The sequence below is a fragment of the Chiloscyllium plagiosum genome, unplaced genomic scaffold (genome assembly GCF_037043375.1).
Source record: "Chiloscyllium plagiosum isolate Xiang-an unplaced genomic scaffold, Cpla_swu_hap1 HiC_scaffold_20, whole genome shotgun sequence".
Lineage (NCBI taxonomy): Eukaryota > Metazoa > Chordata > Chondrichthyes > Orectolobiformes > Hemiscylliidae > Chiloscyllium > Chiloscyllium plagiosum.
In genome coordinates, this window is record NW_028270158.1 from 34,355,748 (window position 1) to 34,383,407 (window position 27,660).

The 27,660-nt window shown below is 40.7% G+C and overlaps 1 protein-coding gene across 1 annotated transcript in view; it reads left to right on the top strand.

Annotated features, from left to right (window-relative positions):
* Nucleotides 1–27,660, top strand: part of flii (FLII actin remodeling protein) — a 77,082-nt gene that overhangs the window by 21,652 nt on the left and 27,770 nt on the right. Inside the window, exons 6-16 of the mRNA XM_043711627.2 lie at nucleotides 321–482; nucleotides 912–1,015; nucleotides 3,217–3,392; nucleotides 8,145–8,302; nucleotides 9,144–9,228; nucleotides 15,503–15,650; nucleotides 17,530–17,663; nucleotides 19,582–19,794; nucleotides 23,943–24,122; nucleotides 24,715–24,794; nucleotides 26,596–26,670. Of these exons, the coding sequence (XP_043567562.1) occupies nucleotides 321–482; nucleotides 912–1,015; nucleotides 3,217–3,392; nucleotides 8,145–8,302; nucleotides 9,144–9,228; nucleotides 15,503–15,650; nucleotides 17,530–17,663; nucleotides 19,582–19,794; nucleotides 23,943–24,122; nucleotides 24,715–24,794; nucleotides 26,596–26,670 (1,515 nt within the window). The remainder of the gene's footprint in view (nucleotides 1–320; nucleotides 483–911; nucleotides 1,016–3,216; nucleotides 3,393–8,144; nucleotides 8,303–9,143; nucleotides 9,229–15,502; nucleotides 15,651–17,529; nucleotides 17,664–19,581; nucleotides 19,795–23,942; nucleotides 24,123–24,714; nucleotides 24,795–26,595; nucleotides 26,671–27,660) is intronic.

Below are 27,660 nucleotides of genomic sequence, written 5' to 3' on the forward strand. Positions count from 1 at the left end.
TTGTGCTGTCCTGTACAGTCTTGATGATCTGAGGTGCTTACTACCTCAACTTTGATATTCTGAAGCAGGGCATTTGAAGTTATAGGTTTAAATATATTTCTTCCTTTCCATACAGAAGGGAAAGATCAGAGAGCCTGTTTGAGGCTATGTAGATTATATAGGTCAACACAATAGAATGTGGAGCAATGAGAGCTTACCCGCCAAACTGAGAAAACATGTCATTTCCAGGACATGTTTCACGATAATGTTTGTCTGTTTGTCTTAACACTTTGTAATATGCTGCTATTCCTGCTTTTCAACTTTTTTTTTTCCCCTTGTAGTGTGGACAATATCCCAAACCAGCTCTTCATTAATCTGACCGATCTGTTGTACCTCGACCTGAGCGATAATAATCTGGAGAGTCTGCCTCCTCAGATGAGACGTCTTGTTCATCTCCACACACTGATTTTGAATAACAACCCACTCATGCATGCTCAACTGCGGTAAGAAACAAACAGCAATAAATAACTGTTGCTGCTCAATTGCACAAAATATAATGAATGAGTCAGAAACTATTTCAAAGTATTTCCTAAACTATCAAATCTTGTAATAAGTGTCTGTCTTTCTGGGTATTGAGCTAAAGTAGGCCTAACAGTCCACTTACTGTGTCTTTGACTAAAGCTTCAAGATGATTATAGTATGACACTTCAATGCATTGACTTATTTGGACCAGAAAGTTTACAAGTTTGACGTTTTCTTAACCCTTGATGGAATAGTGTCTGTGCTTCAAAAATTGCAACCACTTCCAACATTGCTGCAATATAGTTATGAAAAGTTGGATACCGTGCAGTTAGACTTTCAGATCTGTGGAGCCAGGCAGTCTTGTTTTAATTGTGCTGCTCTGTTTAATCCACAGTACCAATCTTTTGCAGGCAGCTTCCTGCAATGACTGCATTACAGACATTGCATCTTCGGAATACACAACGCACACAAAGCAACCTGCCGACAAGCTTAGAAGGCCTATCCAATTTATTAGGTAAGCTGACTTAAACCCGTTAGAATCTGCTGTTTTTATAGGTTCCAGTGAATCCTCTAGCAATTTTTGATAACTCTCTGTTTCAGTCTTTTAAGTTTTAGACCTCCAGCTTTGGTATCCATTATTCCGCCTCACTCCACCCCCTTAGTCAATAATTCTTAAAATAAGCCAGACTTTTTTTTTTAATCTTTACCTGATCAGCCTCTTTTCTATCTCTTCTATTTATTTCGAAAGAAAGTGTTTTTTGAGTAGATTAGATTAGCTTCCCTACAGTGTGGAAACAGGCCCTTTCGCCCAACAAGTCCACACCGACCCTCTGAAGAGTAATCCACCCAGACCCATTTCTCTCTGACTAATGCACCTAACACTATGGGCAATTTAGCATGGCCAATCCACCTGATCTGCATATCTTTGGACTATGGGAGGAAACCGGAGCACCCAGAGGAAACCCACACACAGACTGGGAGAATGTGCAAATTCCACACAGACAGTCACCCAAGCTGGAATCGAAGCTGGGACCCTGGTGCTGTGAGGCAGTAGTGCTAACCACTGGGCCAACGTGCCACCCCAAAACACTTCCTTTCTCAGTACAGTTGAACCTGTCCAGTAAATTTTTAATCAGTTATTGGGAACCAGAATTAACATATGTAATTTCATAGATTAATCCATGACAATATTTTGCACAGTTATTTGGTTGTAGACTTGATGGAATGAACCTGAATCACCGCAAAACCCCTCCTCACTCTCAGTTGCATCCCCCACCTCAACAATACATGACACTCTAATGAACTGTTTTATGCTGTTGTGCACAATTAGTGTTTTGAAGTCACTTTGCTTGCATTACAGAGCACTGATATTGAAACATTTAAACTTCAGCTGAATGTATCCATGTGTCTGTGTCCAGGTGATGGTATTGTATTTGACTCTAGTATTATTTTACAATCAGAGCGGACAGACAGAAGATCATCCCACAATCAACCTTGGCACTTTGTTTATGTTATAAAGGAAGCGCCATACCTTATGACGCTTCACACCACATAAGTCACCACAGTTCTGGTTGGTCATTTCCTCAGATCAGCATAGTTTTTTTTGATTTGGAAGATGCTTTTACAGCTAGATGCTCTTGCTGCCCACACTTCCCATCGATGACACAAGTGGCTGTGTTAGTGGCAACTCGTATTGATAAACTGGATTGTCTATAATTGGTGTCAAGGTTTTTCTTTGAAACATTTAACTGAATATCCAAGTCAATGTTTGTATTTCACTGGATGATAAAACCTTAGTTATTGGTATAAACTAGTGTGTGTTATCAGATTTGTGATTCCCTTTGCAACCAAGAGTTATTAGCACAGTGACAATATCTCTGCTTTTGATTCATGCAAAAATAACTTTTGTATTGGCAAACTTTCCTCCAGGACTAGTTTTTGGTTTTCAATTTATACTAAGTGATGTTCAAGTAAGTCCCTCATTCCTAGTGTGTGGGAATTCTCTCTGAAGTCTGAGAACAACGTAAGCCAAGAAGTAATGAGCATCACTCAATCAGGCCTTCTGAGCATCTGACATAAAAACAGAAATTGCTGGGAAACCTCAACAGGTCGGGCAGCAGCTGTGAATAGAAAGCAGAACTAATGTTTCGGATCCAGTGACCCTTCTTCAGTACTGAATGTCTGCATTGTTCCTGACCCTTGAAAAGTTTTGAAATTAGAGGGAACCTAGTTCTCATGCATTTTACAATATGATTTTTTTCTTTACTTGTGTAAAACTTAAATATGTACTGTGTAAATTGCATGTTCGGCCGACGCTGTGTTTTGGTCTTTAGTATATAATATTTTCAACTTGTGTTTCTGTGCTTCAAGCGTTGTTGAGAGTGCAGTATGTTCTCAAGCCATATTTTTTAGCTTGGTTTCTATATCTGGATGTTTTTGTTCGTAGCCCTTGTATTTCTGTTAGTTCTTTGTTTGTTTATATGTTGGGGTAGGGTTAAGGTGTCTTTTGCTTTTCATTTGCTCTCCCATTAAAATTAAAAATATAAAGGCCCTTTATGATGAATAACCATTTTGAATTCATTGTCAATGGTATTTTGCTGGATCTATAAATACTTGTGTGTATATCTATTTTGTAGACCCAGCCCATTCCATAACAATCCGAGAAATGTTTTCGCGTCTGAAATCTCAAAAAGTAGTGTTGCTTTTTTTTTTCAGATGTGGACTTGTCCTGTAATGACCTCAGCCGAGTGCCTGAATGTTTGTATACCCTTTCATCTCTACGCCGGTTGAACCTCAGTACTAACCAGATCTCTGAGCTTTCGCTTTGTATTGATCAGTGGACACAACTTGAAACGCTAAACTTGTCACGTAACCAGCTGACTTCACTTCCTGTAAGAATGAATTTTTAATATTGATCTTTATTTTTATGTTGTCCTTGTCTTTTGTTGTGGCTGTGTTTCTGGACAGATAATGCCAGTTGTTATTGTCTTGAGGATAAAAGATTGCTTACTTTTGTGGTCCTAATTTTGGATATAGGATTTGCAGTTCCAGAGATCTTGGCCTTAACTACTTAAGGCTTGAGGTGCTTTATACAGTTAATGTTATCGGAAGCAGAATCGTTAAGCATCGGTGAGATGAACATATCAATATAAGAATTAGGAGCAGGAATAGACCATTTCAGCCCTTTGAGCATGCTCATTACAGGTCAAGTCAACATCTGAAAAACATGCAGTGCAGCTTTTTGAGATTTGAGTATAGTGGTGGGTAATTGAACAACTAACAGGAGGAGAAGGCTGTATAGATGTCCCTATTCTCAACGATGATGAAGCCCAGCAGATCACTGCATAAGACAAAGCTCCTCCACAGGTTTCAGCATCACAAATGTCAATCTTCAGCCAATTTGAATCATGACATGATATGAAGATATAACAACTGAAGGTACTGGATACTGCAAAGGCTGTAGGCCCTGACAACACTCCAGCAATAGTACTGAAGATTTGTGCTTCCGTGCTTCTGCAATAGCCATGCCCCGAGCCAATCTGCTCCAGCACAGCAACAACACTAGCATCTACCCTACAATGTAGAGATTAGATTAAATTAGATTAGATTAGATTACTTAGTGTGGAAATATCCAGATATATCCTGCACATAACCAGCTTGGATTTGTGCTATTGTTTAATAACCACTCTATCTGTCTACTTTCTATTACTAGCAAATTCATGAATTGAGATCAACTAGGAGAAAGTGAGGACTGCAGAGTCAAAAGTTGAATTACCGTAGTTGATTTCAACACTACTGCGAAGCCTATTCCAAGGATGCCTACCTTGAAAAGGTTCTCCTCCTCTCTTTACACCCTCAGTTCATCAACTCTGCCCTGAAGCCCTTCAGCCACGTCCTGAAACCCATCTATCCACCTCACCCTCCTCTCCGACCTATCACCTTCTCCCCCACCTTCATCTACCTATTGCATTCTGAGCTACACCTTCCTCTTCCCCCCCACCCTATTTATCTCGCAGCCCCCTGGGCCACAAGCCTCATTCCTGATGAAGGGCTTATGCCCGAAATGTCATTTCTCCTGCTCCTCAGATACTGTCTGACCGGCTGTGCTCTTCCAGCACCACGTTGAATTGCTAATAATACTATTTCTAAAGGAATGACCCACTCAATGATACTCAATTTGGGTTCTGTTATGGCCACTTAATTTCTGACTTCCTTACAACCTTGAACCAAACATGAGTGAAAGAGTTGTGTTTAAGAGTAGAAGTAATGGTGACTCTCTTGACATCAAGGCAGCATTTGACTGAATATGGCTGTAAGGAGCCCGAGCACAACTGCAGTCACTGCGAATCAGGAAACTCTCTGTCTGTCTGTCTCTCTGTCATTGTAGTTGTTGGAAGTTAATCATTTCTGAAGAGTCCCTCCTTGTACCTAATCTTCTATCCATGCTAAGATGTTATCCTTGTACCATGAGGCCATATTTTGCATCATAATTTGGATGTGGCACCTTGTCGAATACCGACTGAAAAGCTAATTACAGCACATCCATAGTTCTTTATCTTTATAGCTTCTCGCTTCCGCGAAGAATTCTAATAAGTTAGTGAAACTATTATTCTTTAACAAAACCATGTTGCCTGTGTCTGATTTTGAGTTTTTCATAAATGTACCACCGTATCCTGATTTAATAATAGATTCTTAACACTTTTACCTTTAATAGATCCTAAGCTAAATGATCTGTCGTTTCCAGCTTACTGCGTCTCCAAACTCCACTGTATCCCATCACCAAGTCACCGTTTATTATTTACATGTGCATAGTATTTGACACTAGTCTGGCTTCCTTAGAGCCAGCTCTCAGCGTGAATAGAACCTCTGACACTTCTGTTCATATCTGTCAGCGAGGGCTTCCTGATTGTACCAGGTTAACAATCCCAATCAGGGAATTCATAATCTGAGGTCCACCTGGCTGACCTCATTGCAGTCACGTTTGCTTTTCTCAGAGGGAGAATCTGACCAGCTTTGCAAACTTAAATCCAATGCATCAACAATTTTATTTAAGATTCCAAGAAGAAGTGGATAACAGCTGGAGACCTTTGCTTTTACTTTTTTTCAGCATTTTTTCATAGTTAATTCTATGTCCTCCCTCTCTTTAATTTCCTGGTTTGCAATTATTTCTCGTATCCTTTGTAGTGAGACATGCAGAATATCTGTCCAATTCACTTACCAGTTTCTTATTTCCCATCAATAACACACTCTTGCTCTCTCTCGTGATCCAACACTGACTTCTACTCGTTTCCCTTTTTTAATGCCTGTAGAAACTCTTACTATTTGTTTTTACATTTCTACCCATCCTTTTCTTGTACTTTTAATTTCTTCCCCTTCATTAATCTTTTCATCATCCTTTGCAGTTCCTTATATCTTGTCCAATCCTTTAACCTGTGCCTCAGCTTTACAAAATAATGCATTTTGTTTTCAATTTGTTATGATCTTTAACTTCCTTTATTGGTCTTTCTTTTAGCTTTTCTTTCTCATGGGATGCATCTTTTCTGATCACTCTGAAATATCTCATTAAATGTCTGCCACTGCATTCTATTGACCTACCCTTTAACCTAATTCCCCCAGTTTACTTTAGGAAGCTCTGCCTTAATGCTCTGTCAATTGAATTTATTCAGGTTTAAATCACAAGATTTAGATCCAGTCTTCTGTCCCTCAAACTGATTGTGAAATTTGACATGGGTACCAGAATTGTGTTAAAGATTAATGAATCTAATGTCCTCTCTTCACTGATTTAAATGCATGTTTTAAAAATTGTTTAAACCTTAGCTTATTATGCCACTAAATGTGTGATTTCTTTACTAAAAGAGTGAAGGACAATGAATGTGAACGATTCAGTTTAGGTTCAGCGTAAAAAGCACTTTTAATTGCATGGTGCTTTCCATTACTGCACCTGCAATATTCTACTGGATCTATTAACCTAACAGGCACATTGTAGTTCAAACTCTTGTTTCCAAATGGAAACTTAGCCATTTTTTTCAAGTGGGCAGCACGGTGGCACAGTGGTTAGCACTGCTGTCTCAGTGCCAGAGACACGGGTTCAATTCCTGCCTCAGGCGACTGATTGTGTGGAGTTTGCACATTCTCCACGTGTCTGCATAGGTTTCCTCCGGGTGCTCCAGTTTCCTCCCACAGTCCAAAAATATGCAGGTTAGGTGAATTGACCATGCTAAATTGCCCGTCGTGTTAGGGGAAGGGGTAAATGTAGGGGAATGGGTCTGGGTGGGTTGCGCTTCGGCAGGTCAGTGTGGACTTGTTGGGCCGAAGGGCCTGTTTCCGCACTGTAAGTAATCTAATCTAATCTAATCTAATCTACTTGAATTAATAGTCTCTAATTTGCCTGGTGCTGCTTACCTTAACCCTGTTTCAGGCTTATAGTTGGCTACATACAGGTCAGAATATATGTGCAAGAAATATGGGTCAAATGGTAGAAATTTGCAACCTAATTCCCTGATCCCTTTCAGCATTAGTATCAGAGATTGCGTATTCAGAGGAAGGTCTCATCCAAATATTGGACAAGAAATGCAGGGAGAATGTGAAGCAGGGACATTTTATGCAATGAGTGTCAAAGATCCAGTACTTGCTGCCACTGAGAATGGTGGAAATAGAAATGATCATGGTTTCAAAAAGAAATTTTGAGCATTTGGAAAAAGTAAATTTGTATGGTTGACTGAGTGGATTGCTGCAAAGGGAGCCAGAATTGACTTGATGGGCCAAATGGTCTCCTTCTGTACTATAATTGCAGAGAATCAGAGTAATGTAATTGCAGGATGGAATGTAGAAATAGGAGGATGTCATTCTGCCCCTTTAACATGTCTCGCTATTCATTAGGTCCCAGCTGATCTATTTCTCAAGCCTGTTCACCCTGTCTTAGATGCTGTTGCCTAATTTAAAAATAGCTTTTAAATCCTAAATTTGAATTGACCTATCATCAGTGAGATGTCTAGGGAAGAAATTTCCCAACCTTTCTAGTGGAAATGTAATTCCAGATTTTATTTCCAAATGACCGAGGCCAAATGTAAGCATATGTTCTTTTGTTCTGGATTCCCTGACCAGAGGAAGTAGTTTCACCTTATCAACTAAATACTTTAATCATAAATACCTCTATTAAATCACTCCTTGACTATTTAACTCTATGAAACTAAAGCCAAGCTTATGGTTTCATAATTTAACACTTGATGAATCTGTATTGTACCTCCTCCAGTGCAAATATTTCCTTTCTGAGGTATGGTATCTAGAGTTGAATGCACTTGTCCAGATGAATTCTGACCAAGTCCTTGCAGATTGAGGCCCATGTGAGAGAGAGAGAGAGGCTAACATTTCATTAAACATTTTGATTACCATGCAAAAAAAAGCTGATGATGGTGATGGTGTATGTGCAGCAGTGTGTGCCAGGAGGCCTGGATTCAAGTCCCATTTGTTCCATTGATGTGTAATAACATCTCTGATCAGATTGATTTGAAAATAACTAAAGGCAGCAGAATCAAGTGAATGTAAAAGTTCAGCAAATTGTGTATGAAAAATAACAAATCTTTCAAATATGTTTTCGGTCTGTGCAGCTTCAAAACCACAAATAATTTTTTTTTTCTTTTTAGTCAGCCATCTGCAAGCTGATAAAACTAAAGAAGTTGTATTTGAACTCTAACAAGCTGGACTTTGATGGGATCCCATCAGGCATTGGAAAACTGGCAAGTTTAGAGGAATTCATGGCAGCCAACAATAACCTTGAGCTCATCCCGGAAAGTTTGTGCAGGTATAAGATCTGTATTTTTTTCAGGTTCTGCTTGCAATTAAATATCTCTATGTCACACTAATTGTGAACACAACGAATTTACCCCTTGGCCTGTCAGGCTCTGTAATATGGTTGTACTTTGGCAGTAAAATGGATCTTAACTCTTCAGTATCTCGAGGCAATGAATATCAGCAGTCTAAAAACAAAGAACTGTGGGATGCTGGCAATCTGCAACAGAAATAGTTGGAGAAACCCAACACGTCTAAAGTTCTGAAGAAGGATTACTTGGCCCAAAACAACATTTACTCTGCTTTCTCGCCACAGATGCTACCAGACCTGCTGTGTTTCTCCAGCTATTTCTGTTTTTTGTTTAATTTTAGCAGACTGTCATTTTCTTTGTATTTGTCAGGCATAATGGCCAAGCTTAACTTTGCCAACTACCTGATTTCCATGTGTGCATTTTCCACCAGAAATCTTAATTCCTTTCCAAACAGTACTGTGAGTCTACCAACAGCGGATGGAATGCAGTGGTTCAAGAAGGCCGCTCACCATCATTTTCTCATGGGTAACGAGGGAAACACAGTAAATTCTACCAAAGCCAGCGATTTCCACCTCCCATGAGTGCATTTTTTTTTTTAAAACTTAAAGGCATTTTGGCCTCCTTTACTGATTTGTATCCGACGCATCCCCACTGTCCCACGGTTGAGGAGGATTGTCATACACTTCCTTTTGATGTTTATTAGATAATCAGATATTGAACATGGGGTGTCTAATCCTTTGTAACAACTTTACGTTCTGAGTTTTTAGAGAAATTTTATTTTTGCCCTTTAAAAATGACAATTCTAATTTGGGCATCTTGCAGATGTGGAAAATTGAAGAAGCTGGTTCTTAACAAAAATCGTCTGGTCACTTTGCCTGAAGCTGTCCACTTCCTTTCAGATCTGGAGGTAAGCATAATTCCAACTAACAATTGTTATCATATTTCCTATTTTATTTCTTAAGTTTGGTCAAATATGACAGTATTTCCCCAGTGTAGCTGCTTGCATTTTAATTATATATTCTTGTAGCGATAGTGTTGGAATCCTAGAGCAAGTCAGTTTTCAGATGGTGTACAGTTAGTAAAGTGTTCCCTAGTTGGTTGGGAGCAAGACAAGGGTTGATTTTTATTTGTTTGACCCTCCTGAGTCCATAGTTTGAGTCGAAGCTTCATGACAATGCATCAGTACATGGTCTAGCTTCACACTCCAGTGCGTACTCAACAAGTTGTCAAAGATGCAGAAAAATGTTTAGAAGTACAATTTGAAGCGTAATGAAGAGTTATTTTTATTGGCAGAGCCAACATGTTTTTCTTCAGCAATAATTCCTGCTATTAGTATCGTAACTGGCCATTTCATCCAGCTGTTATTCATAGAATCCTAATCGGTGCTTTGCTGACTGTTTCAATGCTGTCATCATCCTAAAATATGACTGTCAAGCCCAGTGCTCCATATGTGAGTCCTTCCAGACAGGATGCCACCCTAGACAGTTTTTATAAAAGTTGCATGAAATCTTATGTGAATACGATGAAGTGAACACTACCTCCTTGGCCTTCTCAGTCTCCAATGTTTGGTACAGCTGACAACATCACTCTCGACGAACAGTTCTCTACAACTGAGAGTGTGTTGCTGGAAAAGCACAGCAGGTCAGGCAGCATCTGAAGAGCAGGAAAATCGATGTTTCGGGCCAGAGCTCTTCATCAGGAAAGAGGATGGGAGCCTTGGGGGTGGAGAGATAAATGGGAGGCGAGTGGGGCTTGGGAGAAGGTAGCTGAAATTGCAATAGGTGGATGGAGGTAGGGGTAGAGGTGCTAGGTGGAGGGTGGAGAGGAGGGGGGAGCAGATGGGTTGAAAGCAAGATTGGCAGGTGGCGCCTTCACCTGGCAAAGCAGGAATTGCAAAACCTGCGCCCACATGTCCCCGCTTACCTCCGTCAAAGGCACCAAAGAAGCCTTCCACATCCATCAAAGTTTCACCTGCACTTCCACACATCATTTATTGTATCCGTTGCACCCGATGCAGTCTCCTCTACATTGGGAGACTGGACGCCATTCACAGACGCTTTAGAGACATCTCCGGGACACACCCACAAATCAACCCCACCACCCTGTGGCCTAACATTTCAATTCCCCCTCCCACTCTGCGAGGACATGCAGGTCCTGGGCCGCCTTCATTGCCACTCCCTCACCACCCAATGCCTGGAGGAAGAATGCCTTATCTTCCGCCTCAGGACCTTTTAACCCCACGGCATCAATGTTGACTTCATCAATTTCCTCATTTCCCTCCCCCACCTTACTTCACTTCCAACCTTCCAGGTCAGCACTGCCCTCATGACCTGTCCCACCCGTCAATCTTCCTCTCCACCCATCCGCTCCACCCTCTTCTCTGACCTATCGCCTTTACCCCCACCTCCATCCACCTATTGCATTTTCAGCTATCTTCTTCCCAGCCCCACCCCCCTCCCATTTATCTCTCCACCCCCAAGACACCCAGCCTCATTCCTGATAGTCATAGAGATGTACAGCATCGAAACAGACCCTTCGGTCCAACCCGTCCGTGCTGACCAGATATCCCAAACCAGTCTAGTCCCACCTGCCAGCTCCTGGCCCATATCCCTCCAAACCCTTCCTATTCATGTACCAGCCTCCACCACATCCTCTGGCAGCTCATTCCATACATGTACCACCCTTTGCATGAAACAGTTGCCCTTTAGGTCCCTTTTATATCTTTCCCCTCTCACCCTAAACCTATGCCCTCTAGTTCTGGATTCCTCCACCCCAGGGAAAAACCTTTGTCTATTTATCCTATCTATGCCCCTCATGATTTTGTAAACCTCTATAAGGTCACCCCTCAGCCTCCAACACTCCAGGGAAAACAGCCCCAGCCTGTTCAGCCTCTCCCTGTAGCTCAGATTTTCCAACCCTGACAATATCCTTGTAAATCTTTTCTGAACCCTTTCAAGTTTCACAACATCGAGACGAGAATTGCATGCAATATTCCAATAGTGGTGTAACCAATGTCCTGTACAGCTGCAACGTGACCTCCCAACTCCTGTACTCAATACTCTGACCAATAAAAGAAAGCATACCAAACGCCTTCTTCACTATCCTATCTACCTGCAACTCCACTTTCAAGGAGCTATGAACCTGCACTCCAAGGTCTCTTTGTTCAGCAACACTCTCTAGGACCTTACCATTAAGTGTATAAGTCCTGCTAAGATTTGCTTTCCAAAAATGCAACACCTCGCATTTATTTAAATTAAACTCCATCTGCCACTTCTTGTACCATTGGCCCATCTGATCAAGATGCTGAGGTAACCTTCTTTGCTGTCCACTACACCTCCAATTTTGGTGACCTCTGCAAACTTACTAAATGCACCTCTTATGCTCGCATCCAAATCATTTATGTAAATGACAAAAAGTAGAGGACCGATCCTTGTGGCACTCCACTGGTCATAGGCCTCCAGTCTGAAAAACAACCCACCACCACTCTCTGTCTGAAGGGCTCTGGCCCAAAACGTGATTTTCCTCTCCTCGGATGTTGCCTGATCTATGCTTTTCCAGCAACAAACTCTCAACTCTGATCTCCAGCATCTGCAGACCTCACTGTCTTCTAGTTCTCCACAGCTGTCCAGTTTGCTGGAATTGCGCTTTCCTCTTCCATTTTTATTTGTCGAATTGGAGCCAGAGAATCGCTGGAAAAAGCTTATCTTCCCTGTTTCTGTACCAGAGGTAACACTGATTTCTTATTTCATCCTTCACCCTCTCCCATCTATGTGGGTCCCTTGGCGACGTCATCCAAACTCTACATTCGTTTTCAGAAGTTTTCTGACAACAACTAGTTGACATCTAGTGTTTATTGTAGAATTATAGAATTGTAATGCAGAAGGAAGCCATTTGATCCATTGCATGTGGACTGGCTCACTGAGCATTTTGAATTGATGCCAATTTCTTCCATTCCTTGTAAATTTGCATCTTCTTTTATTTGAATAATTATCTAACGCCCTCTTGAATGCATCAATTGAACTTGCATCCACCACACTTCCTGACAATTCATTTTAGACCCTTGCTGCACACCGTCAGAAAATGTTTGATTTTCTCACCGACTTTGTTTCTTTTGCAAACCATGTTAAAACTCTGCCTTTTGTTTCTCAATCCTTTTGTGAGGAGGAACAGTTTCTCGCTCCCTACTTTGTCTTGACCCTTGTGAGTTTAAAAACTGTCAAATCTACTTGTGGCCTTTCTCCTCTTCAAGCAAACTGTCCCAACAGCATCCAAACTATCCTCATAACTGAAATCTGTTATCCCTGAAACCTTTCTCATAAATCTCTTCTACACATTTTCCAATGCATTCACATCCTGCCTAATGTTTCTTGTGGAAAAGTGTATGTTATTTTAAAAAACATACTTTTGCTAACTTTTATGCCTCACCAAGTCATTCTGTAACAGTCTAGTGAAGTACTTTGAAATGTTTTAATTATAGTAACTCACCACAGCTCCTTTGACAGTACCTTCTAAACCTGAGGCTTTGACCACCTAGAAGCACAAAGACAGCACATACATGGGAACACCAACACTTGGAAAGTTCTTCTTCAAGCCACACATCATCCCAACTTGGAACTCTTGTCATCACTGACATTGGTTCAAAATTCAGGGATTTGTCTTCTCACAGCCTTGTGAGAAGACTTGTAAGGGTTCAAAGAAGCAACTCATCAACTACTTCTCCAAGACAATTGGTGATAGGCAAGAAATATTGGCCTGGCCAGTGAGTCCCACATCCCCTGAATCAATTTTTAAAAATTGGCTGCTATGTTTCTCTAAGTCATCCTACTTCAAAGTAATTCACTGTGTGAAAAATCCTTGGAGTAAAAGATCTTATTTCAACTGTTTTCTTGAGCTGGGGCTGTTGCTTTGGCATTTTGTACCAGTAAGTTTATCCATCCATCCACCACCTTTGTCCCTAATCCAGAGATATTGAGGCCACTTCTATTGTTCACCATTAACCAAATTATTAAATCTGGACTTTTTGTTGTATGTGAACCGCTAGCACTAATTTGTTTTCAAGAGTAACTGAAGCAAAGGTATGGCAAAACATTGCTTATTTTCAGCATTTCTGTCAGAAATGACATATTTACATAAGAAAAAGAGTAAACTATCTATATAGCACTTCTAGTGTAATAAATGCCCCAAAGCAGTTCTTCGGAGTAGAGCGAAGAGAAATGACACGAGGCCACAAAAAGAATTATTAGGTCAAATGACTAAAAGCTTGGTTAGCATTATGTTTTAAGGAGTATCATAGAGGAGGAAAGTGAAGTAGAGAACAGTAATAAGTATAAGGAGGAAACATTAAAGAAACCTAAGTTTTAAACTGCAGAAATTGATCCATGATCCTTAGCACCTTCCAAACCCATGACCACTTCTGTCTAGAAGGACAATGGCAGCAGATATATGGAATCAACAGCAACCTGCAAGTTCCCCTCCTAGGTGGTGTAATGGACAGCGAAGAACTTTACCTCAGAGTACAACTCTTGCACTCAATTCACTGATCAATAGGACCTTGATCAGATGGCCAGTGGGCTGAGGAGTGGCAGATGGAGTTTAATTTGGACAAATGTGAGGTGCTGCATTTTGCAAATCAGAGCAGGACTTATGCACTTCATGGTAAGATCCTGGGGAGTGTTGCTAAGCAAAGAGACCTCAGAGTGCAGATTCATTGTTCCTTGAAATTGGAATCGCATGTAGACACGATAGTGAAGAGGGTGTTTGGTATGCTTGCCTTTATTGATCAGTGAATTGAGTGCAAGAGTTGGGACGTCATGTTGTGGCTGTACAGGATATTGGTTAAGCCATTTTTGGAACACTGCATTGAATTCTGGTCTCCCTGGTTTGGAAGGATGTTGTGAAATTTGAAAGGGTTCAGAAAAGATTTACAAGGATGTTGCCAGGGTTGCAGAGTCTCCGCTATAGGGAGAGGCTGAGTAAGCTGCAGCTATTTTCCCTGGAGTGTCGGAGGCTGAGGGGTGACCTTACAGAGATAGTTAAAGTCGTGAGAGGCATGGATAGGGTGAATAGCCAAAGTCTTTTCCCTATGGTAGGGGAGTCCAAACTATATGGCATAAGTTTAAAGTGAGATGGTAAAGATTTAAAAGGGATTTAAGAGGCAACTTTTTCACGCAGAGGGTGTGCATGTATGGAATGAGCTGCCTGAGGAATGGTGGAGGCTGATACAGTTACAACATTGAAATGGCATCTAGATGGCTGTATGAATAGGAAGGATTTAAGAGGGATATGGGCCAAATGCTGGCAAATGGGTCGAGGTTAGGTTAGGATATCTGGATTGGCATGGACACGTTGGACCAAAGGGTGTGTTTCCATGGTTGTACAGCTGTAAGACTTTATGACTCTATAAACTGCTTATCATCCCAACTTGGAAATGCCTTGCTATTCCTTCGTTGTCGCTGGGTCAGAATATGGGTTTTGTTGGGTTAACCTGTAGCATAAGAAAGCAGCTCACCACCACCCCCTCAAGGGCAGCGAGGTATGGGAAATAAATGCAGGCCAACCAGTGATACTCATGTCGCATGAATGAATACAACAGAACTCTTAACTAGGTAATTAAGTAATAATCTGGATTAATGCTGATCAAAGTAAATCAAGAGAGTACTGGAAGTCACAAAAGAAATCAATGCAAAAATAAATTGAGAAAAGCTATCTGACAATACTTAGCAAAGATTAATAAGTGTTTAAACTGGTTAATAAAACAAAACAGTACTGAAATATTGAGGTGTTAATCGCAATACGCAAATGTCATAGATCATAAGGTATAGGAGCAGAATTAGGCCATTCATTCCATTGAATCTGTTCTGCTATAATCCTGGCTAATCTGTTTCTCAACCCCATACCCCTGACTTCTTACTGTAACCTTTGATCCCCTTACCAATCAGGAACTTCTTCATCTCTGTCTTAAACATACTCATGTAAAGTTTGTATTGAAAGGCGTAATCGTTAAGTGTTTTAAAACTGGAATGGTTCTCTAACTGTATAAAAGAAAAAATCAGAAACCAAAAGATGAGTTAATTCTTGTGCTACTTCTGTTTTTACTTTGGACCTTTTTAATGTTTTCTTTTGTATTTCTGCCTTAGTTAACACTTTTTTTTAACAGATGTTAGTTTTGTCTCTATTCTTAGGTTCTGGATATTCGGGAGAACCCTAATTTAGTTATGCCACCAAAACCAGTGGATCGAACAGCAGAGTTTTATAACATCGACTTCTCCTTGCAAAACCAGCTTCGCTTGGCTGGTGCATCACCAGCCACAGTTGCAGCAGCTGGTGGAGGTACAGATAATTATAGAGTCATAGAGTCATAGAGATATACAGCATGGAAACAGACCCTTCAGTCCAACCCGTCCATGCCGACCAGATATTCCAGCCCAATCTAGTCCCACCTGCCAGCACCCGGCCCATATCCCTCCAAACCCTTACTATTCATATACCCATCCAAATGCCTCTTAAATGTTGCAATTGTACCAGCCTCCACCACATCCTTTGGCAGCTCATTCCATACACGTACCACCCTCTGCATGAAAACGTTGCCCCTGAGGTCTCTTTTATATCTTTCCCCTCTCACCCTAAACCTATGCCCTCTAGTTCTGGATTCCCCCACTCCAGGGAAAAGACTTTGTCAGTTTATTCTATCCATGCCCCTCATAATTTTGTAAACCTCTATAAGGTCACCCCTCAGCCTCCGACGCTCCAGGGAAAACAGCCCCAGCCTGTTCAGCCTCTTCCTGTAGCTCAGATCCACCAACCCTGGCAACATCCTTGTAAATCTTTTCTGAACTCTTTCAGGTTTCACAACATCTTTCCGATAGGAAGGAGACCAGAATTGCATGCAATATTCCAACAGTGGCCTAACTAATGTCCTGTACAGCTGCAACATGACCTCCCAACTCCTGTACTCAATACTCTGGCCAATAAAGGAAAGCATACCAAACGCTGCCTTCACTATCCTATCTACCTGCAACTCCACTTTCAAGGAGCTATGAACCTGCACTCCAAGGTCTCTTTGTTCAGCAACACACACTAGGGCCTTACCATTAAGTGTATAAATCCTGCTAAGATTTGCTTTCCCAAAATGCAGCACCTTGCATTTATCTGAATTAAACTCCATCTACCACTTCTTAGCCTATTGGCCCATCTGGTCCAGATCCTTTGTAATCTGAGGTAACCCTCTTCGCTGTCCACTACACCTCCAATTTAGGTGTCATCTGTAAACTTACTAACTGTACCTCTTATGTTCGCATCCAAATCATATATGTAAATGACAAAACGTAGAGGGCCCAGCACCGGTCCATGTGGCACTCCACTGGTCACAGGCCTCCAGTCTGAAAAACAACCCTCCATCATCACCCTCTGTCTTCTACCTTTGAGCCAGTTCTGTATCCAAATGGTTAGTTCTCCCTGTATTCCATGAGATCTAACCTTGCTAATCAGTCTCCCATGGGGAACCTTGTCGAATGCCTCACTGAAGTCCTATTTCCTGCAAGGTATTTTCAGTTATTCTAATATACTGAATTCTCCAGCTCTGACATAGATTTTGCAGGCTTACGATCATAAATCAACTTCTTCTGCAATTGCTTAGAGAAAGATGAAAGATATTTTATAGCAGTAAGACTGTTCATAACAGTATGTGACTGGAGGTTAAGAGGCAGAAGCCCAATCAGTAGTTTCTAGTGGTAAGGTTCAAAGTGCCCATGGCTGATTTTAAAAACAATCCTTGGGTCAGGTGCGGTTGATGATCATAGTAAGGTTAGAAACTTGATATCTTCAATCTGGCTCTGATCATACCTGGTGGGAAACACTTTATATCAGTGCCCCTCTATCAACATCAAGCACTCTTAGGCCATTTTAGGTGCTTGTTAGATATCAAATGCAACTTTAATTACTGTTGCTTCAATATTGTCACTCAGACCCAATGCTATTCTACCACTGTTCCTCGGTGCTCATTCTGTATCCCTATGAATGTGTCTGTCCAGTGTGATGTGGGTCTCAACGTTTTTTCAATGCATCATTCAAGTGGTTGTTTTTCACATCAGCTAAGACCAATGTATCTATCATCATGTAATATCCTCTCATCGGGAATGGGATTTAACATGGTATTTGGAACATAAAAAATTGTCAAACTTAAAGATATTTTCTTTCTCCTTGATAATAGGAGTCACTACTCGAGATCCAATAGCCCGCAAAATGCGTCTGCGAAGAAGAAAGGACTCAAGCCAAGATGACCAAGCCAAACAAGTGCTAAAAGGAATGAGTGATGTGGCACAAGAAAAAAACAAAAAAATGGAGGTAGGTAAAGAAGTTATTCTGACCTTTGAAAACATGTAGCAAAAGCAATACAGAAAACTCTTGACCATGACGTGTTTTTTAATTTGTAACTCATTTTTACTAACAGCATAAAACTGATTTATAAGTATGTAAACAATGCGTTTGAATCATTCAATGTGATTATTGGCAAACGTTTGCATTTTCATCTTGGATAACACTTAATCTGCAAGGTTTTGGTTTTTGAAGATGGGTAGTGTTGAATTTAAAACAACACTGAAAACAGCTGGCTCCAAAATAACCTTCCTATTTGAGCTCCTAATTTCATCTATACAAGCATTTGAGTGAATTGAATTGAATTAGCTTTATTGTCACATGTCCTGTAATGAGTACAGTGAAAAGTTTATAAATCATCAGTACGGCACCATCTTAGGTGCAGCTTCTTCAGTTACAAGAATAGTGGTGACTGAGGATCTGCATTTCAACATCATTTTGCCTTTCTTTCTCCGCCCCCCCCCCCCCCCCCCCCCACCTATTTTTGTTGAATTCAATTAATGATCCCTACCTGCTTGTCTCTTTGTGTACTTAAAATTAGGCGCAAGCAGAGTGAGTAAATTGAAAATGAACTTGTGGATTGCTCAGGATCACAGAAGAGTTCCATCACAAACCTGCTTAAATTGTAGAATGACACAATTTCCAGCAATGCTATGCTTCCCAGTGTCGGCAATAATTATAGGTTCAAATGCCTAGTCCGGTACTTGAACCCACAGTCTTCTGACTCATAAAGTCCCAGAGTACAACCACTGTAAGATAATTGAACACAAGTGGTGGAATTTAAAATGCCCCCTGAGGTGGGATGAGAGGTGCTGCAGGTTGTATCATTGTGTGGAAGGGACAGGACCGGAGAGCCTGGGGACCGCGTCACTTTCTTGATACCAGCTTTCAATTTAATCCAGGAGAAGGGTCAAGGAATGTTGATGAATTGAGGCCATTAAGCATTAGAATTCAGAATTAGAATCCCTTCAGTGTGGAAGCAGGCCCTTCGGCCCAATAGGTCCACATGGACTCTGCGAAGAACAACTCACCCAGACCCATTCCCCCACCCTATATTAACCCCTGACTAATGCATCTATCATATACATCCCTGAACACTATCGGCCATTTTAGCATGGCCAATACACCTGGCCTGCACCTCTTTAGATTGTGGGAGGAAACCGGAGCACCCGGAGGAAACCCACGCAGACACGGAGAGAATATGCAAACTCCACGCGGTCACCCGAGGCTGGAATCAAACCTGGGTCCCTGGCGCTGTGAGGCAGCAATGCTAACCAGTGAGCCACTCCCAAAAGTGGCCACTGAAAGACTATCTAAGGCCTTGTCCTATAATTGCTGGTATTTTATGGGTCCACGTCTGGGTCCTCCCAGATAAATTATGGGAGGCGTTCTTATAGCCGGGTTAGGAGCTGGCATCCTGGACGACATATACCTGATAGGCCTGCTATTGGAAGTGCCACTAGATTTGATCTTTTTGTGCTTGCCAATAAACTGACAAATCACTGCCCCCTCCTCACATCATCCCTGTATATATTACAGTACTAGAGTGGTCAGTGTTCGAATATGGTTGAGCAGCACTGAACAATTATTTGCTCAATGATCTGTGTCATGCATTCATGAATTTTCTGTCTAATGTGAACAGGGGCTTATGTTAATAAGGGCTTATGCCCGAAACGTCGATTCTCCTGTTCCCTGGATGCTGCCTGACCTGCTGCGCTTTTCCAGCAACACATTTTCAGCTCTGATCTCCAGCATCTGCAGACCTCACTTTCTCCTTATGTTAATCAACTTTGTCCTCCAATTACCTGACCTTCAGATTTTGAAATGCTTGTAGACTTTTGCTAGAACAGTACTTTGTTCCATTTCTGAGGCATCTGTTTCTTTGCAGGAGGTGGGGGAAGTGAAGAGCACAGACTTAAAGACCAAGCGCTGGGATCAAGGTCTTGAGAAACCTCCTCTTGATTACTCTGAGTTCTTCACTGAAGATATTGGTCAGATCCCAGGGGTCATGGTTTGGCATATTGAGAATTTTATTCCAAGTCAAATTGATGAGGCTTTTCATGGAAAGTTCTATGAAGCGGATTGTTACATTGTGTTGAAGGTAACTATAAATCTAAGGATAATCTAAGAATAGGAATCTGCTTCGGCAGAATTCTTGTATTATAATTAATTCAATTAATCTTTGCATGAAGCAACATACATTGCAAGTGCTGCAACGGTTCAGATAGGAATTTTGCTGAATTCAAAGTGTATCATGTCACACTTATTTTAATAAGTTTATGACTTTCTCCTGTAACCTTTTTCTCAGATGCTGGTATTCACAAACAGACACTTTGTGACGAGATACAGTTTGAGCTACGTTTTTAGCAGGGATTATCTGTGGACATATTGATGGCATCCTGAACTATGATTTGCATAGGATAGTATTCCACAAAAATAGTTGTTAATCTTGTACTGTAGAACAGTGCAATAGAGATTGAATATCCTGTTAGAAAAGTGGAAAATGCTCACTAATAACCAGTTTATTTATAGTATAGTAAATGAAAAGCAAGTTACAGAGTAAAATCAGGAGTTAGCCCAGTATTTACTTTGCACAGAATCTAAACTGCACTGAGAAAAGTGCAAAATATAGCAGTTCTTCCTTTAATCCTTTTGGACAGATCTAAGATAAGATGAATTTTATGTGACTGTGATCAAGATAAGCTTGCTATCTTCATCCTTCTCAATCTCTCTCTAGGTTTTGGCAGAGCTTAGAATATTGTTCTTTAGTTACTCCACTCCCATCCTGTGGATATGACTACTCTTGACTGAATTCATTCTTCTCCATCTCATTGTAGTCAGACAGTCACTCTCAATGACTTCTCTTACTTTTCCTACACCATTACCTCTGTTGTTACCCAGGGCTCTGTTCTCAGTTCCCTCCTGTTTCTCATCTATAATAATGCAAGCATATATGCTCACAACTCCCACCTCTACCTCCCCATCCTCTGCCTTAATATCTCCGTTGTTGCTAAATTATTAGACTGATTATCTGACTTTTAGTGCTGGTTGGGTAGAAATAAGCCAGTCTATTTGCAACTTTGTTGCTTTTGATCCTGATTCATGCAGTCATTGTCATTTTCAACATCTAACATCACTAGCTTTGCCTCTCTTCAGCTCATCTATTGCTGCCTTAACCATCATTTCATCCCTTTGTTCCCAGAAGACTGAACTATTTCATTGCACTCCTGGCTAGTCTTCCATACCCCACCTTCCAGAGTTGAGGTCATTCAAAACTCTCTCTTAACTCACAACAATCCTCTTCGTCTATTTTCCACTCTAATGCTCGTGCTAGATGCCTAACAGACAAACAACGTGATGAGGACATGCCACGATCCAGCACACTAAACGCACGAACTTTGATATAAAAAACTCTCTGAACTGACAGTCAGACTTCTCCAACCACTCAGATTTATGACAGCCCATAAACTGACAGCCACCCTCAGACAACAACTCACCAGAAAAAAAACCCTATACCTTTCATGTGCAAGATAAATACAATTGACAAGATTGCATGAAACACTGTATAGGACAAACAGGCAGACAGCTAGCAATCCACATCCACGAACACACTATCCACTCAACGCCACGACCGGTTTAGAATTCCTGCAGTGTGGAAACAGGCCCTTCGGCCCAACGAATCCCCACCGACCCTCCGAAGAGTAACCCACCCAGACCCATTGCCCATTACTTTATATTTACCCCTGACTAATGCACCTAGCCTACACATTCCTGAACACTATGGGCAATTTAACACAGCCAATTCACCTAACCTGCACGTCTTTAGACTGTGGGAGGAAACCGGAGCACCCAGAGGAAACCCACACAGACATGGGGAGAATGTGCAAACTCCACACAGACAGTCGTCTGAGGCTGGAATCAAACCTTGGTCCCTGGTGCTGTGAGGCAGCAGTGCCAACTACTGAGCCACTGTGCCTAACTGCTGTCCCTAGTAGCCATACACACAGATGACAAGGACCACAAATTCGACTGGGACAATACAACGATCATAGGACAAGCTAAACAGGACAGCCAAAGAGTTTCTAGAGGCATAGACTCACCTATGGACTCCATCAACAAACACATAGACCTGGATCCAATATACCAGCCACGACAACGAGCAACCGGAAGCAGTGGAAACGGAGCCAAATGAATTCCAGAAGACAGTACAGCAGCACTACACAGGAGGCTCCAAAGCACTGAAGATGTCACCTAGACATGGGATGAAATGCCTGCAAATCAACTTCCCAGCTCGGCGAACATGCCCACAATCATAGCAACTGGCACGAGAGCTGCAAATCTTTACACAAACCCCACGTTGACCTGCACTGGCTGCTTCTCGAGTAATGTCTTGATTTCTAATTCTCTCACTTGTTTACAAAATCCTTTCATGCTTTTTTTTCTGTCTCTATCTCTATAATTTCCTGTAACCTTTGAGATAGCCCCTTGATTTTAATTACTCCACCATTGGTAGCCATTATTTTGGGAGACTAGACCTCAAGCTCAGGAATATCTTCTCTCTGCCTCAGTACTCTATATTTACCCCTGACTAATGCACCTAGCCTACACATTCCTGAACACTATGGGCAATTTAGCACGGCCAATTCACCTAACCTGCATGTCTTTAGACTGTGGGAGGAAACCAGAGCACCCGGAGGAAATCCACATAGACAATCGTCCAAAGTTGGAATCGAACTCTGGTCCCTGGCACTGTGGGGCAACAGTGCTCAGTGCTTGCCACCATGCCATCCAGTAGTTCAGTGTGATACTTTCTTTAATGAACCTGAGAGGCACCTTGAGACTTTTTGTTATGTTAAAGGAGTTGTATAAAAATATAAACTGCTCTTAAACTCATTTCCTAGCTTCGCCATTCAAAACTGAAGGTAGAATCAAATCAGAATTTTCTTTTTCTTTCCTCTATGTAGAAGTTAGTTTCTTTGAAATCTTCTTACTTCAAATATTTAATTCTCCCATTTATGTCATTGTTTCTGCAGCATGTGGTAGGTATTGTATGCTCTCCAGACTCTTCGTAAAGAAATATTTCTTGTTTCAATCTCGTTAAACTCCTGGTAGCCATTTGAGGGAAGAAACCACAGTCGCCTTTACTTGGGATCAACTTACTCGTGGAATAAAACATATATACTTAACCCTTGTGTGACTGACTGTCTTCTCAAATCTTATCAGGTCTGACATTATCTGTAGAGTATGAAACAGTTAACATTTCAAGTCCATTATTACTCTCTTATGGAGCTGACGAGAGAGGTGAAAATATGATGTGTTTTATTTTCATCACCTTACTTAAACATGTTATGACACACCTCTGGGCAAATGGAAGTTGAATCCGGACCTTAAAACAGGGAGGAGCAAGTGGAGCAGAAGGTAGGGTAAGGGGCAGGTTAGCGAAGTAAGGAGACTAGATACAGGTGGCTTTGATGTGTGATTAACATCTGTGATCTAGCCCTCTTCTCTCCTCCCTTCTTTTGCCTTTGTCCTTTGATCTCTAATCTTTCTTGCCAAACAATCTGTCCCTAACCTTCGCTTCAGTTGGTTTTGCTCCTGTCAACAGCATAACATAATATTTTCACCTCTTCTGTCAGCTCCAAAGAAGGCATAATGAACTCAATGTTAACTTTGTTTTTCTCTCTCCACAGATGATGGCAGACCTACTGTGTTTCTTCAAACTTTTCTTCTTTCAGATTTCTATTATTCACAATATTTTGCTTTTGTTGAAGTAAATTCACAAGTGAAAGACAGCCTCTTAAGGAGACATTATATCAAATCCTCAAAGGAAACTTACAATATTTCCATCCACAGATAATTTTAAATTAAATAATGCATTCCTGCTCCCATGGTTTGACTGATTACTAAGAATCAAGCATGCCAATGGCATTGTCCTTTACAGGGGTACCCTACAGGCACATAAACTAACTATTCTATAAATGTCTTCTACCTGTATATACAGAAATTTAATTGATATAATTAACATATCCCATCTTCATTCCTCTATTGATAAAGCTGAAAAACGAACTTGTTTATAATTTTTCTTCTGAGAAGGTGATGGGAGCTGTCTTGAGCTCCCTCTGTTTTTGTGGTCATGCTGATTTTGTTACGAGTTGCCAAGTATCAGAAATAATGCTCAACTTCTTGCCCCCCCTTCAAAACCTTTTGCAGTTTTGAACTTTTTTTTTTCTGTGTAACTTCATTTTGCAGACAACCCTTGATGAGAATGGTGCATTAAACTGGCAGATTTTCTACTGGATTGGTCAGGAAGCTACTATGGATAAAAAAGCTTGTGCTGCTATCCATGCTGTCAATCTCCGGAATTTTTTAGGTGCACAGTGCAGGACAATCCGTGAGGAAATGGGTGATGAGAGTGAAGAATTTAGTTTGGTCAGTATTTGGTTAAGTATAGCAGGTGATTGCATATGGATATCAGTATTGATTCTGTTGTGATCTGGATTGTATCACTTTGATTAGCATGCATTATTCACTATTAAATACTTTTTGTTTTCATCCTCTTCCAGTATTGTCCTTCTCTTTGAATGTTCAGATTAATGATGGGTAGTTTCATTGGTATTATGGCACATCATGATATACCCAAGCAATTACCTTCAAGGATAGGCCTAAACCTTTTAATCCTGTTTTTATTTCAAATTTCCAGGAATTGCCCTTGGCAGCTCACTTAATATTTTCTCAATAGTTTGGTTCCTGGAACAGTTCATTTGAAAAGTTCATTTGCTGTAGCATTTCACAGCACAATGCAAAAAATTTTGGTACTATTAAACTGAGTTTTAGTTAGCAACTTCTGTTGACAATTTGATTTCACTAAATGGGTTGTGGCAACTTGCTCCCTTTTAAATGGGACTTGATAGATGCGTTACACTGCAGACGAACTTCAGTATGGATGTCAGTTTTGTCAAATTTATATCTATTAAATTAAAATTTTTTTTGCTGGTTTTAATATTTACTTTGATGTCTATAGGTATTTGATAATATTGCCTACATTGAAGGAGGAACAGCCAGTGGTTTCTACACAGTGGAAGAGACACAGTACATCACCAGGTAAAGGACTTAGGGAAGAACTGGCTTTCCAATGCAGAGGATAGAATGAAGGAAGTAAGATGATGAGAATGAGGGTTGTTCATCTTCATTATGAGGCTGGATGTAGTTTATAATTATTAACAGACTGAAGGATAAAGATAATGGAAAATCAGCGCCAATAAGGGTCAAAAACTCTAATTCCAACGCTGATCACACATATAAAAATACCTGTTTTTTCTAGTTCTTCCCTTGAGAGCCCTTGTCAGTAATTGGTAGAAATCAATCCAAGAATCAGCCTTGAAATCTGCACAGTCCCCCACCCCAAATTGGGCATTGTTGGAATTGGCTGGGTTGAGTTGGCTGGAGGTGTGTTGAGCTAGGCATTTGGAGGTTGTCCTGGTTAGAGGGGTGGTGATAAGAGTTGGTTGTCAGGGGGAGGGGATATTGGGATACTAGTGATGAGTTGGATGTTTTAGTTTCCTTGTTACCCAGGAGTTAAAGTAGGTTTTTTAATTGTTGAGGAGAAGTGATGTCAGGACCTCTGAAATCTCTGTGTCTCAAGGTCTTTTGTTGGGGTTTCCATACCTATGGTAATTATCTGAGGGAAACTCAATTTTCTGAGCAAAGCATGGGAATCCTCACAGAGTGGAAGCAGGGCATTCAGCCCATTAAGTCCACCCAGACCCAGCCACTATGCTATCCCATTTCCCATGGTTAATCCACATCCCTGGACACTATAGGAAATTTAGAATCCACCGAAACTGCACATCTTTCGACTGAGAGGGGAAACCTGAGCACCCAGAGGGAATCCATGCAGACACTGGGAGAATGTGCAAACTCAACCCAGACAGTTGCTTGAGGGTGGAATTGAACCCAGGTCCCAGGCACTGTGAGGCAGCAGTGCTAACCACCAAGTGCTGCATGTTTCTTAACTAGTCATGATCTGCAACTCCAGTCTACCCTGTCCAAACCACTATCTGGCCATTGGAGCTTGTGAGCTGTTGTTATAAGATGTTATGCAATATGATTATAGTTTTAGATTCTAAATTCACAATAGTATAATTGTGGCTTTAGGCCTTTTGGAATATAATGTCTCCTAGCTGGCAGTTTATCTCCATAAACTCAAATCTAAATGTGCCAATCTATAACCTAATTGCATAAATGGATGTTTTCATAATGTTAGTGGAGAGGATGCATATAGACTGTTATGTTTTGCATAAATAAGATTTTAGTATGTTAATGTAACTATTATAAATAGCTATCCATGGTATTGCACATGAGGTGGGATTCAAAACCAAGTATAGCCTTAAAGTCAAGTGGGTTTAAAAGGTGAGATCAAATTCAACTAAGTTGCTCTGATGTATTTAATTCCCATTTTGAAAATGTCTAAGTAAGCATCTTCTAATGTTTTTCATGTAAACAGTTTCCTGTTACAGATGATAACTTAGTTAAATTGCTGAAATTGCTTTTTAAGACAGATATGCACTGCTGTTCTCAGCAACTGAATTTTTTAACATAAAATATATTTAATCCAAAGTAAATAACACATTTGATCCTATTATAAACTATCACTTAAATTTACTTTGTGTCTATTAATATCTTCAGCAAGATTTTTATTTGAAGGTCTGTCTCTTTCCCAAAAGCTTGGACATATTCTTGCTGGTCAATGCAGTAACTTTAGCTAAATGCAAGTCCCCAGCTTTAGAATTATTTTTGACCCATCTTGAGCAACTTCTTTTTTCAGTTGTTGTATTTTGAAAATAGGTAATTGCAATTCTTGCATGCTGCTTCTATTTTTATAAACTATTTTCCCCCCACACAGGTTATTTCGGTGCTATGGTAAGAAGAACATAAAGCTTGAGTCTGTTCCACTTAAAGGCTTGTCACTGGATCCTCGGTATGTAGGATGGTATTTGACGCTCTTTAGATTTGTGATTCTCTTGTTCATCTCACATTAATCAGTCAAGCTGTATTTTAATCATTTTGCCCCAACTGGCATTGACAGTCATCCGATACAGGGATGTTCCTCTAGTAGTTTGTATTGTGTTCTTATTTTGTGATATGAAATTACTTTGCAAGCAGAGATGGGCTTGCAGCCATCAGTGATTGCTTTACTCTCTCCAGACTCTCAGTTCAGAATGACAGTATTTTTGGCTGCATTGTTGTGATTTATAGAATGCAAGTGGGCATACTTTTACTTGCACAACTTTACCATCTTGCTCATGACAGTAGTGTGCTGAACAGGAGACTAAACTGAGTTCTAATAGTATACAATTGTAATTTTTATCTGGATTCTCATATAAAGAATGAATAACTGAGCCATCTCAGAGTGTGGGTGGAAATGGTGTTTGGAATGGAATGGAATAATGGGGGACTGCATTCCATCCACCAAAGGTTGGCACCTTCCAGTGTGGGTGCAGGCTGCATCTGTATAACTGCATTCTAGCCGGAGTTGGCACATTTAGGAGAGTTGGATAGGGAGTGGCTTTTTGGAAAGTAATGCAGGTGGCTTGGTTTGATATTACCAGTTTTTCTTTCCTCTTTTGACAAAGGGGAACGAAGGGCCTAATACATTATGAAAATATAATTCCCCCTACCCACCTTGTTCTCTGTCACTTTTTCCTGCCCCTCCAGTTTTTTTTTTCCCCCTTGTCATTTGGTGAAATATATAAGTACAGAAATCCACTTTTCCTTAACGTCTTGCTCTTCTTCATGTGCAATACAATGAACATCTAATTTATTGGAAATGTTACGAAATGAAAGTCGTGATGGAACCTTAGCTAAGTGTCTCTGCCCTCCAAAATGGCAAGGCGTTAAACACAGTTGTAGTTTTCCTGCTACTACTTTATCTAATAGTGGCTAAACCAGCAAAGATCAGTAGTTAGAC